Below are 14,231 nucleotides of genomic sequence, written 5' to 3'. Positions count from 1 at the left end.
AGCGGAGCGGGAGAGGGTAGGGGAGGGGCGTGGTGGTGAGGAGAGCGCATGCGCAGATCGGGACTAAGGGAGGTGGCCACGCCCCCGGAAGCTCCATGAGGGCGCGAGGCTAGAGCGCCTGAGGGGCAGGTAAGGCGCTCTCGCGCGCGTGTGCGGCGTCCTCGCGCCAGGCGCGGAGGCTACGCCCATCTGCACGAGAGGGGGGCGCGCAGCAGGGCAGGGGGCGGGATTAGCTGGGAGAGAGGCTTGGCACGCGGAGGGGCGTCTTAGTGGGGCGTGGCCTTGCCATGATAGGCAGGCTTGCGGAGTGGCGGGGCTTCCCCCACCCCGACCTTGGAGTTGCCTTTGACCCGCAGCCTCACCTTGGGGCCAAGTCCCCCTTAGATCTTTAAGGGAGCTCGTGTCCCACCCTGTGTCCTCCCTCAGATACCCAATGGAGTCCATGTCCCCCCCCATATCCCACGTTAGCCCCTCAATGGACCCCCCAAGCCCCCTATTAGCCCCATGTTCAATCCCATGTTCCTTCTCAGACACCCAATGGACCCCATATCTTTCCTCAGACTCCTATGGAGCCCATGTCCCCCCACACTGTGTCCCTCTTCAGCCCTCCCCTGGTACCCATGTCCCTTCTTTGACCTCCGGTGGGGCTCACATTCCCCTTCAGACCTCTTATGGGGCACACATCCATCCCAAAGACCCCAATGGGGCCCACAGCCCTCCTCAGGCCCCCTAACTTTTACTGCAGAGACCACTGTCATGGGCTTGCTACCCGAGGAACTTTCTGGCAACTTGGGGGGCTTGAGGACATGATGGTAGGTGGTGTGGACATGGGAGTTTTGGGGACATGGTGCAGGGTTAGAGGGACACTGAGGTTATGGGGCAAATTGCTGCAGACAAGCACCTTGTTCTCTCCTGCAGAATGAAGGAGTGGTGGGTGCAGGTGGGGCTACTGACCATGCCCATCCTCGCTGTCTACCTGCATATCCCACCCCCCAGCCTCTCCCCAGCTCTTCTCTCCTGGAAGTCCTCTGGAGGCTACTTCACCTATAAGGACAAGAACATCTTCTACAGAGGTGAGTGAACCGTGAGAACACTTGAACAGCCCTGAAGGCTCTGAGCCCCTTGGTGGCCCCAGGGACATCATCAAGGTCAAGCAGGATGATGGCAAATCCCTTCCAAAACATAATGGCTTTAGGTGGCTATGGTGGCTCACCTGGCTGGGTTTCTGAAGCCACTCTGGCACTGGGAAGCTGTGGTGTCAGTCAAACCCATGCTTGGTTTTGGAGCAGGCGCTGATGGTTGAGTTCTCAACAAGGTGAATGGCAACACTTGCCTTATAGAGGAGGAAATCTGGGGGGAAGAAGGTGACCCTGAGATGCCCCATTCGTCTTCTCTCCCCAGATTCAACCGGTGCTGTTGGCAGCTCTGACATTGTTGTCCTCCTGCATGGCTTCCCAACTTCCAGCTATGACTGGTACAAGGTGAGCAGCAAACCCACATTTTTTCCCCTCCCATGGATGAGCAGATGGACATAGGTGGTGGGTCTGCAATGCTCTGGAGGAGTTTCTGCTGGGGGGGTACTGTCATGATCCAGGATATCTGCCCTGTTCCTCTCCACCCACCTTGATGGGATACAAGCTCTTGTCACTTCATTCTTTCCCTCGAAGTGGGAGAAGACCCACAACTATTTCTTGGCATATTTAGGGATTGCTCTTACTGGTTATTGGGAAATAGCAACCTCCTGAAGTTCTCTTGGGGCTGGAATGTGCTGTCTGGAGGGGTGGAGTGGATCATGGCCACCTGTGGCTTCGCATTATCACAGATTTTTCCTCTCTCTGCTCCCATCAGACCTCTTGTTTCCTCTTTCCAGATCTGGGAAGGACTGACCCAGAGGTTCCACCGAGTGATCGCTCTAGATTTCGTAGGATTTGGTTTCAGTGACAAGCCTGTAAGTTACCTGGGAAGAAGATGGGGAAGGTGGATGGTGGAGATGGGCTCTGTCACCGTCTTCCCTTCACTTGGATTTGACGTGACTCCAAGCACATGATGACACATTCGGTCCGTGGGCAGTGCTCCCATGAGCTCATGGATGTAGCTGCTGGCCTAGGACAGCACTGAGGTCACAAACTGCAGGTCTCCACGCCATATTCCTCCATTCGGGTGATTATCCTGGAGTTTGTGGGCCATGCTCTCACTGGAGCTCCTCTCCTGCTTTTCAGAGGCCCCACCACTACTCCATCTTCGAGCAAGCCAGCATTGTGGAAGAGCTGGTGCGTCACCTCGGCCTCCATCACCAGAGGATTAATCTCCTGTCCCATGATTACGGGGATACGGTCGCTCAGGAGCTGCTGTACAGGTCACTGCAGTCACTAATGTTCTGGCTGCTCTTTGTTGTCCCCTTCAAGATGATTGACAGCAGATAAGTGGGAGGACATAGCACAGAACCCCCTTTCCCTGTACCTATAGCCGTAATGAAGGCTGGGAGGTCTCACAGCACAGCTATGGTGGGCTGATCTTAAGCTCCTATCCATCAGGTCCTAGGATGCTTAACTTCTCTCCTGAGCTCTTTCTTACCAAACTGGGGACAACAGGGGAGGAGAGATTATGTGACACTCTTAATTTGACCTGCTGGTCAGTCACTTCCTGGAGAAGCTCCAGTTGTGTTTCACAGAATTCCAGAATCCCAGCATGGTGTGGGTTGGAAGGAAACCCAAGGGATCATGCAGTCCAACACCCCTGCAGGGTCACCCATAGCTGGTTGTTCAGGTGGATGTGGAATCTCTCCAGAGAAGGAAACTCCACAGCATCTCTGGGCATCCTGCTCCAGGATTCCAGCACCCTCACACCAAAGACATTTCCTCTGATGGAACCTGCTGGGTTCCCATTTCTTCCTGTTGTCCCTTCTCCTGTCACTGGGCACCAATGACAGGAGGCTGGCCCCCCATCCTCTTGGCCCTCACCTTTTAGCTCTTGCTGACCATTGATCAGATCCCCTCTCACACTGCTCTTCTCTAGGCTCAACAGTCTCTTAGCCTTTCCTCCTTAGAGATGCTCCAGGCGTCTCTGCACCTTTGTAGCCTTTGCAGGACTCTCTGCAGTAGTTCCTCAGCTCACTTGAACTGGGGAACCCAGAAGTGGACCCAGGACTCGAGCTGTCTCCTCACCAGAGCAGAGGGGGAGGAGAACCTCCTTTGACCCGCTGGCCACGTGGTGAACTTGTTGTTTCACCTTCTTCTCTTCTGCCCCCCAGGTATGAGCACAATAAAACCGGAAGCATCTCGATTAACAGCTTATGTTTATCCAATGGAGGTAAGGTTTGCCTGGTGTGATGGGATGGGGTGGGATGGGAGGGATGGAGATCCAGAGGACCTGAACTCCGAGCAGATTGCAGTTAAAGTGCTGTAATCAACCAGGGATGTCAATTCTGGGGATGTGTTTGTGGTGCCCTTTGTGGCATCATGAAGAAGGGGTGAGGTCCCCTCCAACCCAATCCATTCTCTGACTCTTTGACTGGGACATGTGGAGCAAAGCACTTGCAGAGTTAAAACTCTGTTCTTTGACATCCTTGCAGGGATCTTCCCTGAAACACACTACCCGCGGCTGATCCAGAAGGTGAGCTGCTGTCCCTTCTTCTCATGCTACCCTCAAGCAGGAGTCTTGATGACTCCATGAGTTTGGGTTTCAACATAGCTCAGACCCCTGCTGCTTTTCCTGCTTTTCTAATGGCACCTGAGCTGCTCATGGGCATCTTTAGAGGTGGTGGAGAGAAGCAAGGGATGTGAAGATGTGGTTTGTCATGTCCATTTGTCCCAACTAACCACCTCTTGAAGCCCTCATGCACATCTTCAAGGTTGGGGCTAAGGTGGGATACTGCTGTAGAAGAAGCCACTTGAGGTGGTAGGATTTACTCATCTCTGTGATGCCAAGTGGTGCTGTCTCCTTTTATTTCTTTTGCCCAAGATCCTCAAGGATGGAGGTTTGCTGTCCCTCATCATCACACGCCTGATGAACTTCTTTTTCTTCTCTAGAGGGTGAGTTGGGTTTTTGTGCTGCTGGAGATGGTCTGTACAAGGAATGTGAGCCAAGCAGGGAGGAGGCCAACAGAGGACAAGAGGAAATGGCCTCAGGTTGCACCAATGTAGGTTTAGGTTGGACACAAGGAAAAATTTCTTCCCCTTGCAGGTTGTCAAGGCCTGGGACAGGCTGCCCAGGGCAGTGGTGGAGCACTATTCCTGGAGGGATTGAAAAGCTGTGTAGATGTGTTGTGAGTGCCACGGTTTGGTGGTGATGTGGCAGCACTGGGTTAGGGGTTGGACTCCATGATCTTACAGGTCTTTACAATCAAACCCATTCCGTGCTTCTGTGAATTAGTGTAGCAAGTACTTGGCAGGTGAGCAGATGCCTAGCACAGCCCCAGGTGACATTTGCCCCTGGATTTGAATGACCTTGATCTTCAGGACCACTCCTTCTCCAGGTTCAGTGCTTCAGCTTAATCATAAACCACAGGGCTTTTGGCTGCAGGCCACAAGTACTGGAACTGTGTCACAAAACCCCCAGCTACACTCTGCATACAAGGTACAATATGCTGGTAAAGAGTCTGGAGGACAGGTCTTGAGGGGCAGATAAGGGACTGGGATTGTTTAGTTTGAAGAAGAGGAGGATGAGGGGAGACTGTCAGGCTCTCTACAGCTCCCTGAAAGGAGGTGAGGTGGGGGTTAGTGTCTTCTCCCATGAAACATGATAGGACAAGAGGGAATGGCCTCAAGCTGCACCAGGGGAGGCTTAAGTTGGACGTGAGGAACAGTTTCTTCATGGAAAGAGTTGTCAAGGCCTGGAACAGGCTGCCCAGGGAGGTGGTAGAGTCACCACCCCTGGAGGTGTTCAAGGAGCATGTGGACATGGCACTGTGGGACATGGTTTAATGACCACAGTGGTGTTAGGTTGATGGTTGGACTGGATGATCTTAAGAGGTCTTTTCCAACCAAAACAATTCTATGATGCTATATATTTTTATCAATGTTCCAAACCTTCCTTATCTCCAAAAGTCCTTCAGACTGGCCCCCAGGTCCAACACTGGGGCCTTTTGAGGGACAACTTGCCATGCTGCTCTTGCCCCCACATATTCACCAGTGGAAACTGGAGTGGTTTCTACCCTCAGCTTTTTGGAGTTGTTCACCAGTGTGGCATTTGCTCTGCTGCTCTCAACTTTTTCTCTTCCAGGCTTGGGGCTGTCTTTGGGCCCTACACACAGCCTTCATCAGCAGAGTACTGGGACATGTGGACAGCAGTGCGCACCAACGATGGCAATCTTGTTGTTGACAGGTAGGTCAAGCGTGCATTGCTGCACGAGCTTCATTTTGCCCTGGTGGAACCTCTGTTTGCAGGCAGAGCCACACCATGGCTTGGAGGTTACCAGGAGGTCAGCCAAGTCCATGGATATTGGATCCCCAGAACTTCCATCTGTTCCAATGCCTTATCACCCTCCTAGTAAACATTTTTTTTCCTAATATCCAGCATAAACCTGCCCTGGCACAATTTCAGGCCATTTCCTCTTGTTCTATCACCTGATACTAGAGTGAAGAGACCAAAACCAACCTCACTGCAACCTCCTTTCAGGGAGTAGTAGAGAACAATGAGGTCTCCCCCAGCCTCCTCTTCTCCGAACTGAATAACCCCAGCTCCCTTAGCTGCTTCTCACCAGACTTGCTCTCCAGATCCTTCATCAGCTTTGTTACCCTTCTCTACACAGACTCCAGCACCTCAATGTCTTTCTTGGAGTGAGGGGCCCAAAAGTGAACCTAGTATTTGAACAGTACCAACCATCCATCCAGCAAGTTCTTTGCCCAGTGAAGCTCCCATGTGTCCAAGCCATGAGCAGCCAGTTATTTTCTGCTGGCTTCCTGCAGTCTCATGCAGGCAACACCTGGCATAAGAGTTATGATGTTTCATCCCCTTTTACAACCCAGAAGCATTGGACTGGGAGCAGAGGACCCCGATTTGCTTCCATTTGAGAGCAGTTTCCAGGCTGTGCAGCACTTGGGGGCACCATCTTCTGTGTAGCAACAAGGTTTCTCCTCAGTCTTTTGCAGTACATCAACCAGAGAAAGAAGCACAGAGAGCGTTGGGTTGGGGCCTTGATGTCTACCTCTGTCCCATGTGAGTAGGAATCTCTTCTTTGATTTACTTGTTGGGACGTTGGGAATTACCTCCCTATGCCTGGAACATGGTGCTGGCTCCTTCTCATTGTTGGAGCCTCTCATTACTCTGAGGACAACATGGCTCAAATCTGGTTTGAGTAGGGGGTAGCAAATGTCCCTGCTCCAGTTGAAGGCTTGGATACAAGACATGGGAGCTCCTTAGGGTAAGAGGAAAGAGTGTTCCACTGGAGAGAGGTAATTTTCCTTTAGAGGCTGGTTCATAGCTTCCAGCTTCTCCAGCTGCTGCCTGAAGGAAGCCAAGGTGATTCTCGAACTCAAGAGAATTTGCAGCTGCTCTGGAAAAGGTTTGGTGCTTGCAGGAGGAGGGTTGGAGGCTGAACTTGACCCCAGGACAGAGAAGCAAGAGCCTATCTGGCAGCTCAGTGTGCTCTACTGGAAGCTTCCCAAGCCCCATGTTGGAGGGCAACAAGTCTTCAGCAGGTCTCCTTGGCTTAGTTGTGGAGCATCCCTGGGTATAAAATCTCTGCCTGTGCTTCTTTCTTGCAGTGCACCTAATTTATGGGCCCCTGGACCCTGTGAATCCACACCCAGAGTTTCTTCAGCTTTACAAGTAAGACAACAGCCACCATGAAGCAGGACTAAGCACCTGGGGGTTCATCTTGAGGGAGATTTTCATACCTTTCCTTCCATGGAAGTTGCTTTTAATTGCCACCTGTAATTTGCAGAGTCAGGTGCAGATGTGGTGCTGAGTGACACAGTTTAGTGGTGACCTGGCTGCACTGGGTTAATGGTTGGACTTGATGATCTTAAAGGTCTCTTCCAACCTAAATGATTCTATGATTGAGTTGGAGCCTTGTGCAGTTTGGAAATTGCTTCCCCAGTTTAGGCACTGAAGTCCCAATTCTTGGTCAAATCAGTTATGTCATTTAAATCCTCATCAGACAGGGGTCTTATTTATTGACTGAGGTAGTCTTCTTCAATCTGTCACTTGGAAGGGTGGTCAACTAGCTGCTACAGCCTTTGTTCCAAAACTCACGTTATGGGCAGAATCCCAGCTGTGCAATAGGGTAGTGTCCACCTCATTGGTGGCACTTGGCCGGCTGTGGGTGGAGCTGCAGTTCCTGTGCTTAATCCTTGCATTCTCCCAACAGGAAGGTGCTTCCCACATCAACAGTGACTGTGCTGGATGACCACATCAGCCACTATCCACAGCTGGAAGATCCAACAGGCTTCCTGAATGCCTATCTGAACTTCATCAACTCCTTCTGAGGGCCTGCAGCTTGGTTCGCACTCTCGGTTTATGAATTAGGCTTTGAGGGCAGGATGAAACCTTGATTTTTATCTCCAGATCCAACACTGTGCACTAACCCCTTCATCTTTGGCTGCCAAAACTGGTGCATTTATGCAGTTAGATCCTTTGAGCACTGGGAGGGAAAAAACATCACAGAATGCCAGGCTCGAAGGGACCCCAAGGATCATCCGGTCCAACCTTTCTAGGTGATCAGGGTGTACCAGGAAGCATGGGCAAAACTGTCAGCTTAAGGAGAGTTAGAGGATGCTGACAGCTTTTCCAGCTCTGTGCTCACCTCACTTCTTGGCCAGCCTATCTCTAAAGATAGAGATAGGAGGGTTCAAAGCAGAACAGGGCCACCTAAGGGGAGGCAGACCACGTACATGAGCCCAAGAGTCCTTACTTGCCTTCCCTGCTGCATGCTGCAGACAGACAAAAGACCATCAGCAGCCAAAAGTTGGTGCAGATAACCCCAGGATGAATGTTGGTCTGATTTTTGATGTGCTGTGCAGGCAGTTTAAACTCTTCCCCCTCTGCTCAGTGCTTGGCCAGCTTGGCAGGGCTGAAGAATGTGAAACTTGAGTTTGCCTACACTGAAGTACAGCAGGAGAGGTGGAGGTGCAATCCCTCAGTGTAGAGGAAGTGATGGTCTGCACCCATTGAACCACTGTAATTACAGCTTCATTAATCTCTCTCTTTTTAATGGGCAGTTACCCAAAAGCAAGCTCAAAACCTCATGGTTTTTGTTTGGGTTTTTTTAACACATCCTTTTTTGCTTTTGATTTTTAGTTCAACAAGCAGAGCTGCACCCCTGGGACTATCTCAGGAGCTTCATCAAAGCCTCATTGTAATTCCATCATGGCAGGTTAAAGGGAGCTGAAAATGCAATCCTGGCACCAACAAAAGCCAAAAGGATTCACCTTAACAGCCACAGGGATCTGGGACAAGTGTTTAAATTAGAATTAAAATAGTATTCCCTTTTCAATTAGCATGAAAATAGTTCTTCCTCACCATGACTTGGTAGTGAAAAAGCCAGCAGGTCATCAGCACAGAGATGCAGAGCTTCCCTTACCAGGAAGTCACCCCAAGGTCCCTCTTTTTCCCCTGTCTTCCCAGTTTTTGATACAGGGTGTTTCATATATTTGAGCCAAGGAAAAAATGTGCTGTTTGGTATTAAAACAGAAAAGAATCCCAGACCCAGCCAAACAGTTTATCATCACAGTATCACTAAGCTTGGAAGAGACCTCCAGGATCATCGAGTCCAACCTGTCATTACCTCCCACAAGGCTCAGAGAGCTGAATCTGCCTTGAGGGGTGGTGCTTAATCTCTCTCTGTGCATTGATTTTGCTGTGGAACAGAGTAGACAATCATCAAGCTGCTGGAAATTTGCAGGGTGTCAAAACCTTGCAGGTTTAGGGTGTTTTGGTTTTTTTTAACTGCTTGTAATCTGAAATGTAACAGCATCCCTGTTAAATGGGGGCTTTTGCTGACTAAAACAGCCCTTCTGGGCTATTTTTTGTGTGTGCTGAGACACAGAAGAAGAAATTTCTATTTTATTAAATGAATTCCACCACTTGAACCAATGTTTATTTTTCTGTTAATAAAAATCAGTTTGGACAAAAACCTGCTCTCATTTTTCTTTACATCTTTGATCTTCCCTGCTCTACTGCAAGGAGCCAGAGATGCAATAAGTTAAGAGGGGAATGTGTTAAGTGACAATGAGGGAAGGGGACAAGGGGGAGAGGCTCAGAACCAGCCAGCCACTACTGGACCATCATACAAAATATTTCCCAAATTCAGGAATCAAAACTACATGCAGGAGGACAGACAGGCTGTTTGATACCCACTAAATACCCAATAGGTGCTTCCAGAGGTGTCCACCAGAGTCAAGGTGCTGTGACACTCAGCCTAGAGAAGCCAAGATGACATCTACAGCTGTTTCTTCTTTGCTTCTCACTGTCACCTGCATGGTTACACCATCTCCAAGAGCAAGTCTGGACCTCAGCAGCACATCACAGCCACCTCTGTATACACCTAGGGAGAAAGCAAGATTGGAGAGGTTGAGGAAAGCTCAGGGGTCTATAGTCCTTCCCCAGGAGTCAACAACCTGCTGACTGCAAGACAGATGTAGTGGCAGAGGGGGGGAAATTACAAAAAAACCCAGACACCAAAATCCTAGAATCACAGGGACCTCTGGAGATCATCCAGTCCAACACCCCTGCCAAAGCAGGATCACCTAGGGCAGGTCACACAGGAATGTGTGCAGGTGGGTTTTGGAAAGTCTCTGGAGAGGGAGACTCCACAACCTCTCTGGGGAAGCTCTTGAGGCCAGGGTTGAGGATAACAGACACTGTTCTGATTAAACGCTATCAGCAAGGCTGCTGCAGTACTAGGCTGACTTGAGTAGGCAGAAAGTGGTAGCTGAAGCTTGTTGCCAGTTTGAGAAGGCAACACATGGTTTAATCCTGTCTTGAAGACACAGGCCCTTAGCTCAGTGCTCCTGCTGTTCATGAGGAACAGTCCTCCTACACTTCAACTAGAGGGCTTGGAAGAGGCAATTCAGATTGCAGGATGAGCCATCTCCAGTCCCACTTCAACACCACTATGCAGATAGACCCAGAGTTAACAAAAATATTGCAATCAATTGAGATCTGACAATGTCCCAGAAGGTGAGGGAGGGAAAGAACCTCTGGACATCTAGTCCAACACCCATGTGAAAGCAGGGTCACTCACAGCAGGTTGCACAGGATCACAATGTCCAGGTGGGGCTGGAATCTCTCCAGAGGAGGCGACTCCACAACCTCTCTGAACAGCCAGCTCTAGGGCTCCACCCACAGCAAACATGTTTCTCCTCCTGGGTTCCAGTTTGTGCTCATTACCCCTTGTCCTGTCACTGGGCACCAATGAGAAGAGTCTGGCCACATCCTCCTGCCCCCAGTCCTTGAGGTCTGGCTGAGCATTGATCAGATACCCTCAGGCTGCTATTCTCCAGGCTCAACAGCCCCAAGGCTCTCAGACTTTCCTCCCCACAGGAGGAGGCTTCTCAGCATCTTTCCAGCCTCCTCTGAACTCTCTTATACTAGTTCCCTACCTCTCTTGAAGTGGGGAGTCCATAACTGGGACCCATGACTCCAGCTGTAGCCTCACTAGTTCAGAGTAGAGGGGGAGGAGAACCCCCCTTGACCTGATGGCCACACATATTTATGCACTGCAGGAGACCACTGGCCTTCTTGTCCACAAGAGCACAATGCTGGCTCAATGCGAGCTTATCTTTGCCAGCACTTTCAAGTTCTTCTCCACAGAGCTGCTTCCCAGCAGATCACTCCTCCCTTGTACTGGTCCTCTCCAAGGACAGGACCCTACACTCACCCTGGTTGAACTTCACTGAACTTTCTGTCATGTTCCTTTAAATTCTGCTTTATTAACAAATCATGTCACACAAAGTTGGGATGACCACTCCACTTCCAGGGATTGCACAAAATCCTGGACCAGTGTCACCAAATAAGCTGTCAGTACTGCAGGGCAATTCAGGATGTGTCTTTAGTGCCAGCAACTTGAAACCAGTACGGTCCAAGGAACCTCTTTTTCTGAGATAAGGTCAGAAATTTAGTGGGGGGTGTGGAGGTTCTTCATTTAAAAGATTTACTACTGTGCCTACAGGTAGAATTATTTCCATTCCATACAAGACACCGTCCAGGCTGAGGACAGATACAACAGACTCCGTGTTGCCACCAACTTCTGGTTCACTTCAGCTTTCTGCAGAGAAAAAGCTCTTGAGGTAAGAGCAGGACCTCCCAAACCATTTCCCTTCCTTTAGTAAAATCCTGTGGGACATGGAAGCATGGAGTTGGTCAGCAGGGGCAGGAGGGAAGCCTGGAGGGAAGCCTGGAGGGAAGCCTGGAGGGAAGCCTGGAGGGAAGCCGGGAGGGAGAGTAACTTACCAGCTAAGTAGAGCGTGTGAGAATTTTTGTTCTCAGGCACTTTATCTGATCTCTCGCAGGGCTGCATGCCCAAGAACCTGATGATCTTATTCACAGCTTCTGCATGCAGAGATTGAAGAAAAAATAAATCAGCTCCAGACTGGGGACAAGCTTTGTGAGAACTTGTTTGCAACACATGTACTTTCATAGAACCTCCTGGTTGGAAAAGACCTGAAAATCATCGAGTCCAGCCATAACCTAATACCTCCCTGTACACACTTGTTAGACCATGTCCTTTAGTTCTGCATTCAAAAGTCTTTTCAACACTTCCAGGGATGGTAACTACATCACTTCTCTGGGAAGTGTCATGTCCCTTCTGCTGTCTTAATAGCCAGGAATGCAGCCCTTCCTCCACCAGCTCCAAGCAAACCCACAAAATCTTGTTGCTGAGATATTACATCACATTGGAAGGTACTAAACTGCTACCATGCTAAAGATGTCCCCAGCATGGTAGATTTCAAGAATCACAGAATGGCTTAGATTGGAAGGGACCTTAGAGATCCTTGAACACCTTGAACACCTCCAGGGAGGGGGCATCCACAGCCTCCCTGGGCAGCCTATTCCAGCCACTCTTGTACTGAAGATCTTCTTCCTAAGATCCACTCTACACCTGCTCTCCCTCAGCTTAAAACCACTCCCCCTTGTCCTGTGCTAGACACCCTTATGGAAAGGCCCTCTCCAGCCTTCCTGTAAGTTCTCTTCAGCTACTGAAAGGCAGCTATGAGGTCTTCCTGGAGTCTTCTCCAGCCCATCTGCCTTTGCCTATCCTCATAGCAGAGGTGCTCCAACCCTTGGATCATCTTTCTGTCCCTCCTCTGGACTCGATCCAACAGTTGTGTCCTTCTTTTTATGGGGACACCAGAACTGGACACAGTATGGGAAACGGGGTCTCACAAGACCAGAATAAAGGGGCAGAATCACCTCTCTTGACCTGCTTGGCTGATGCAGCCCAGGACACAGTTGCCTTCTGTACTGCATGAGGGCACTGCTGGCTTCTGTTGAGCCTTTTATCAATCAATACACCCCAGAGCTACTCTTTCTTCAGAGCTACTCTCAACCCAGTCTGCACCCACCCTGTATTTGTGCCTGGGACTGGCCTGACCCAGATGCAGCATCTCTGGCCTGACCTTGCACCTCCACTTGTTTAACTTTATGCAGTTTTCACTGGCCCACTTCTCAAGCCTGGCCAGATCCTTCTGGATGGCATCCCTTCTCTCAGGTGAGTCCACCACACAGCCTGATGTTGTGGGAAAACTTGCTGAGAATACACTTGATGCCACTGTCCATGTTGCTGATAAAGATGTTAAACAGCACTGGACCCAGGAGCGACCCCTGAGGAACTCCACTTGTCACCTGGACATGAAGCCATTGATCACAATTCTTTGGGTGCAGCTATCTAGGCAGTTCCTTATCCACCAAGTGGTCCATCCATCAAGTCCATGTATCTCCATTTTAGAGACAAGGATGTCATGCAGGACAGTGTCAAGTGCTTTGTACTAGCCCAGGTAGATGATGTTGGTTGCTCTTCCTGTATCTATCAGAGCTGTAACTCTGCTGTAGAAGGCCACCAGATCCCTCAGGCACAATTTTCCCTTTGTGAAGGTATGTTAGTTGTCACTGATCACCTCATTATTTCTTTTCCATTTTCCAAGCAATGTGTGGACAGGGCACTTCAGGACCTGTTTTAATGGCCATGGTGGTCTTTGGTTGATGGTTGGACTCTATCTTAAGAGATCTTTTCCAATTGAAACAATTCTACAATTCTGTGATTTACCAGTAAACAAGAAGAGATCATCTCACCTTCAATGGTCTTAATGGAACTAATTGTAAAGGTTTCTTCTTTCTCAAAGTCATCTCCCACTTCTTCCCAGGCAGCTGCGAAGTTGGGCTTTAAAACCTTCTGAATATGATCAGACACAGTCACCTCCAAGTCTTCTAACTGAGAGAAAAGCAAGGGAGATGTTCAGCTGCCAGTTACAGATACAATCCTAATCTTAGAAAGGAAAAGAAAGACCAAGAGAGAGCAGCTAAGACAACTCTGGCTTTCATTTCAGGACAAGCACATAATAACAGCATCTAGAAAGCTCAGAGTATTTATAGTGCTTATCAGGAAAGCCTAAAAACATCTGCACAAATCCATCTGTGAGACTAAAGGGGCAATCACTTTGAAAGGCAAAGCCCATTCTAGCCCCCAGTGGACCTTCTCAGACTTCAGAAGGAGCCTTCCATTCCACCAAGCCCAGAAGACAGGCACCTTCCTGAGATCAGATTTGTATTCCTATGGTTGAGTTGATAACATCAATGTAACAAAAGTGCAAATGCTTGAGGTGAAGAGGAAGATTGGGCCACAGTTCTAAGAAACGACCGTGGAAGTTCTTCCTTCCTGTCTGTCCCCCACCACCTGGCTCAGCTCCTGGCTGAGGTTCAACTGCAACATGTCTCTGCAGGGCACTAAAATAACTTTTGGCAGAAGCAAGGTTTTGGGGAAGGATCCAAGTTACAACCTGCAGTATGTTGAAAGCGGTGTTGCAAGCAGGTCTGTCCCTCTCTCTTCCTGGCTTCAGACCTGAAACTGTCGACCCATTGGCCACCACATGTAGTCAGAATTAGTGACAAGGTAAACAAGAAAAACCCCAAAGTCCTAGACTTACCACATATTCATCATCATAACCATCTTCTTCTGGCACACCTGTGTTTGGATCGCAGTCTCGGACAGCGAATTTCATTGTGCAACTGAACGTACAAGCGGCTGGGGAGGAGAGAAAGAGTTTGTGTAAGTTAGTGGGGGGGTTTCTTCTGCT

At 49.6% G+C, this 14,231-nt stretch overlaps 2 protein-coding genes across 5 annotated transcripts in view; one reads left to right on the top strand and one right to left on the bottom strand.

The window, feature by feature from the left end:
• Positions 1–78: 78 nt before the first annotated feature.
• MEST (mesoderm specific transcript) lies at positions 79–9,029 on the top strand. 3 transcript variants are annotated; one of them, XM_068169342.1, is made up of 13 exons: positions 79–129; positions 919–1,073; positions 1,402–1,481; positions 1,871–1,948; positions 2,220–2,356; positions 3,251–3,309; positions 3,572–3,612; positions 3,961–4,031; positions 5,221–5,322; positions 6,080–6,156; positions 6,705–6,768; positions 7,310–7,441; positions 8,239–9,029. In XM_068169342.1, the coding sequence occupies exons 2-12, from the start codon at positions 920–922 to the stop codon at positions 7,425–7,427; spliced, it is 981 nt and encodes a 326-aa protein (XP_068025443.1). In that variant the 5' UTR covers positions 79–129; position 919; the 3' UTR covers positions 7,428–7,441; positions 8,239–9,029. The 3 variants fall into 3 exon arrangements, with proteins under 3 accessions (XP_068025443.1, XP_068025437.1, XP_068025451.1); XM_068169336.1 differs by having other exon boundaries at positions 7,310–9,029; XM_068169350.1 differs by lacking the exons at positions 6,080–6,156; positions 6,705–6,768; positions 7,310–7,441; positions 8,239–9,029 and adding an exon at positions 5,967–6,072.
• Positions 9,025–14,231, bottom strand: part of COPG2 (COPI coat complex subunit gamma 2) — a 31,425-nt gene continuing 26,218 nt past the window's right edge. For both annotated transcript variants that reach the window (XM_068169318.1, XM_068169326.1), the window contains exons 21-24: positions 14,082–14,179; positions 13,231–13,369; positions 11,392–11,490; positions 9,025–9,484 (exon numbers count right to left, since the gene is read on the bottom strand). In XM_068169318.1, coding sequence (XP_068025419.1) covers positions 9,354–9,484; positions 11,392–11,490; positions 13,231–13,369; positions 14,082–14,179 — 467 coding nt within the window. In that variant the 3' untranslated portion in view covers positions 9,025–9,353. The remainder of the gene's footprint in view (positions 9,485–11,391; positions 11,491–13,230; positions 13,370–14,081; positions 14,180–14,231) is intronic.

This window comes from Melanerpes formicivorus, unplaced genomic scaffold (assembly GCF_026170545.1).
Source record: "Melanerpes formicivorus ecotype bairdi unplaced genomic scaffold, bMelFor1.0.p_v2 SCAF_3, whole genome shotgun sequence".
NCBI classification, from domain to species: Eukaryota; Metazoa; Chordata; class Aves; order Piciformes; family Picidae; genus Melanerpes; species Melanerpes formicivorus.
This window is presented reverse-complemented; position numbering and strand designations above follow the sequence as displayed.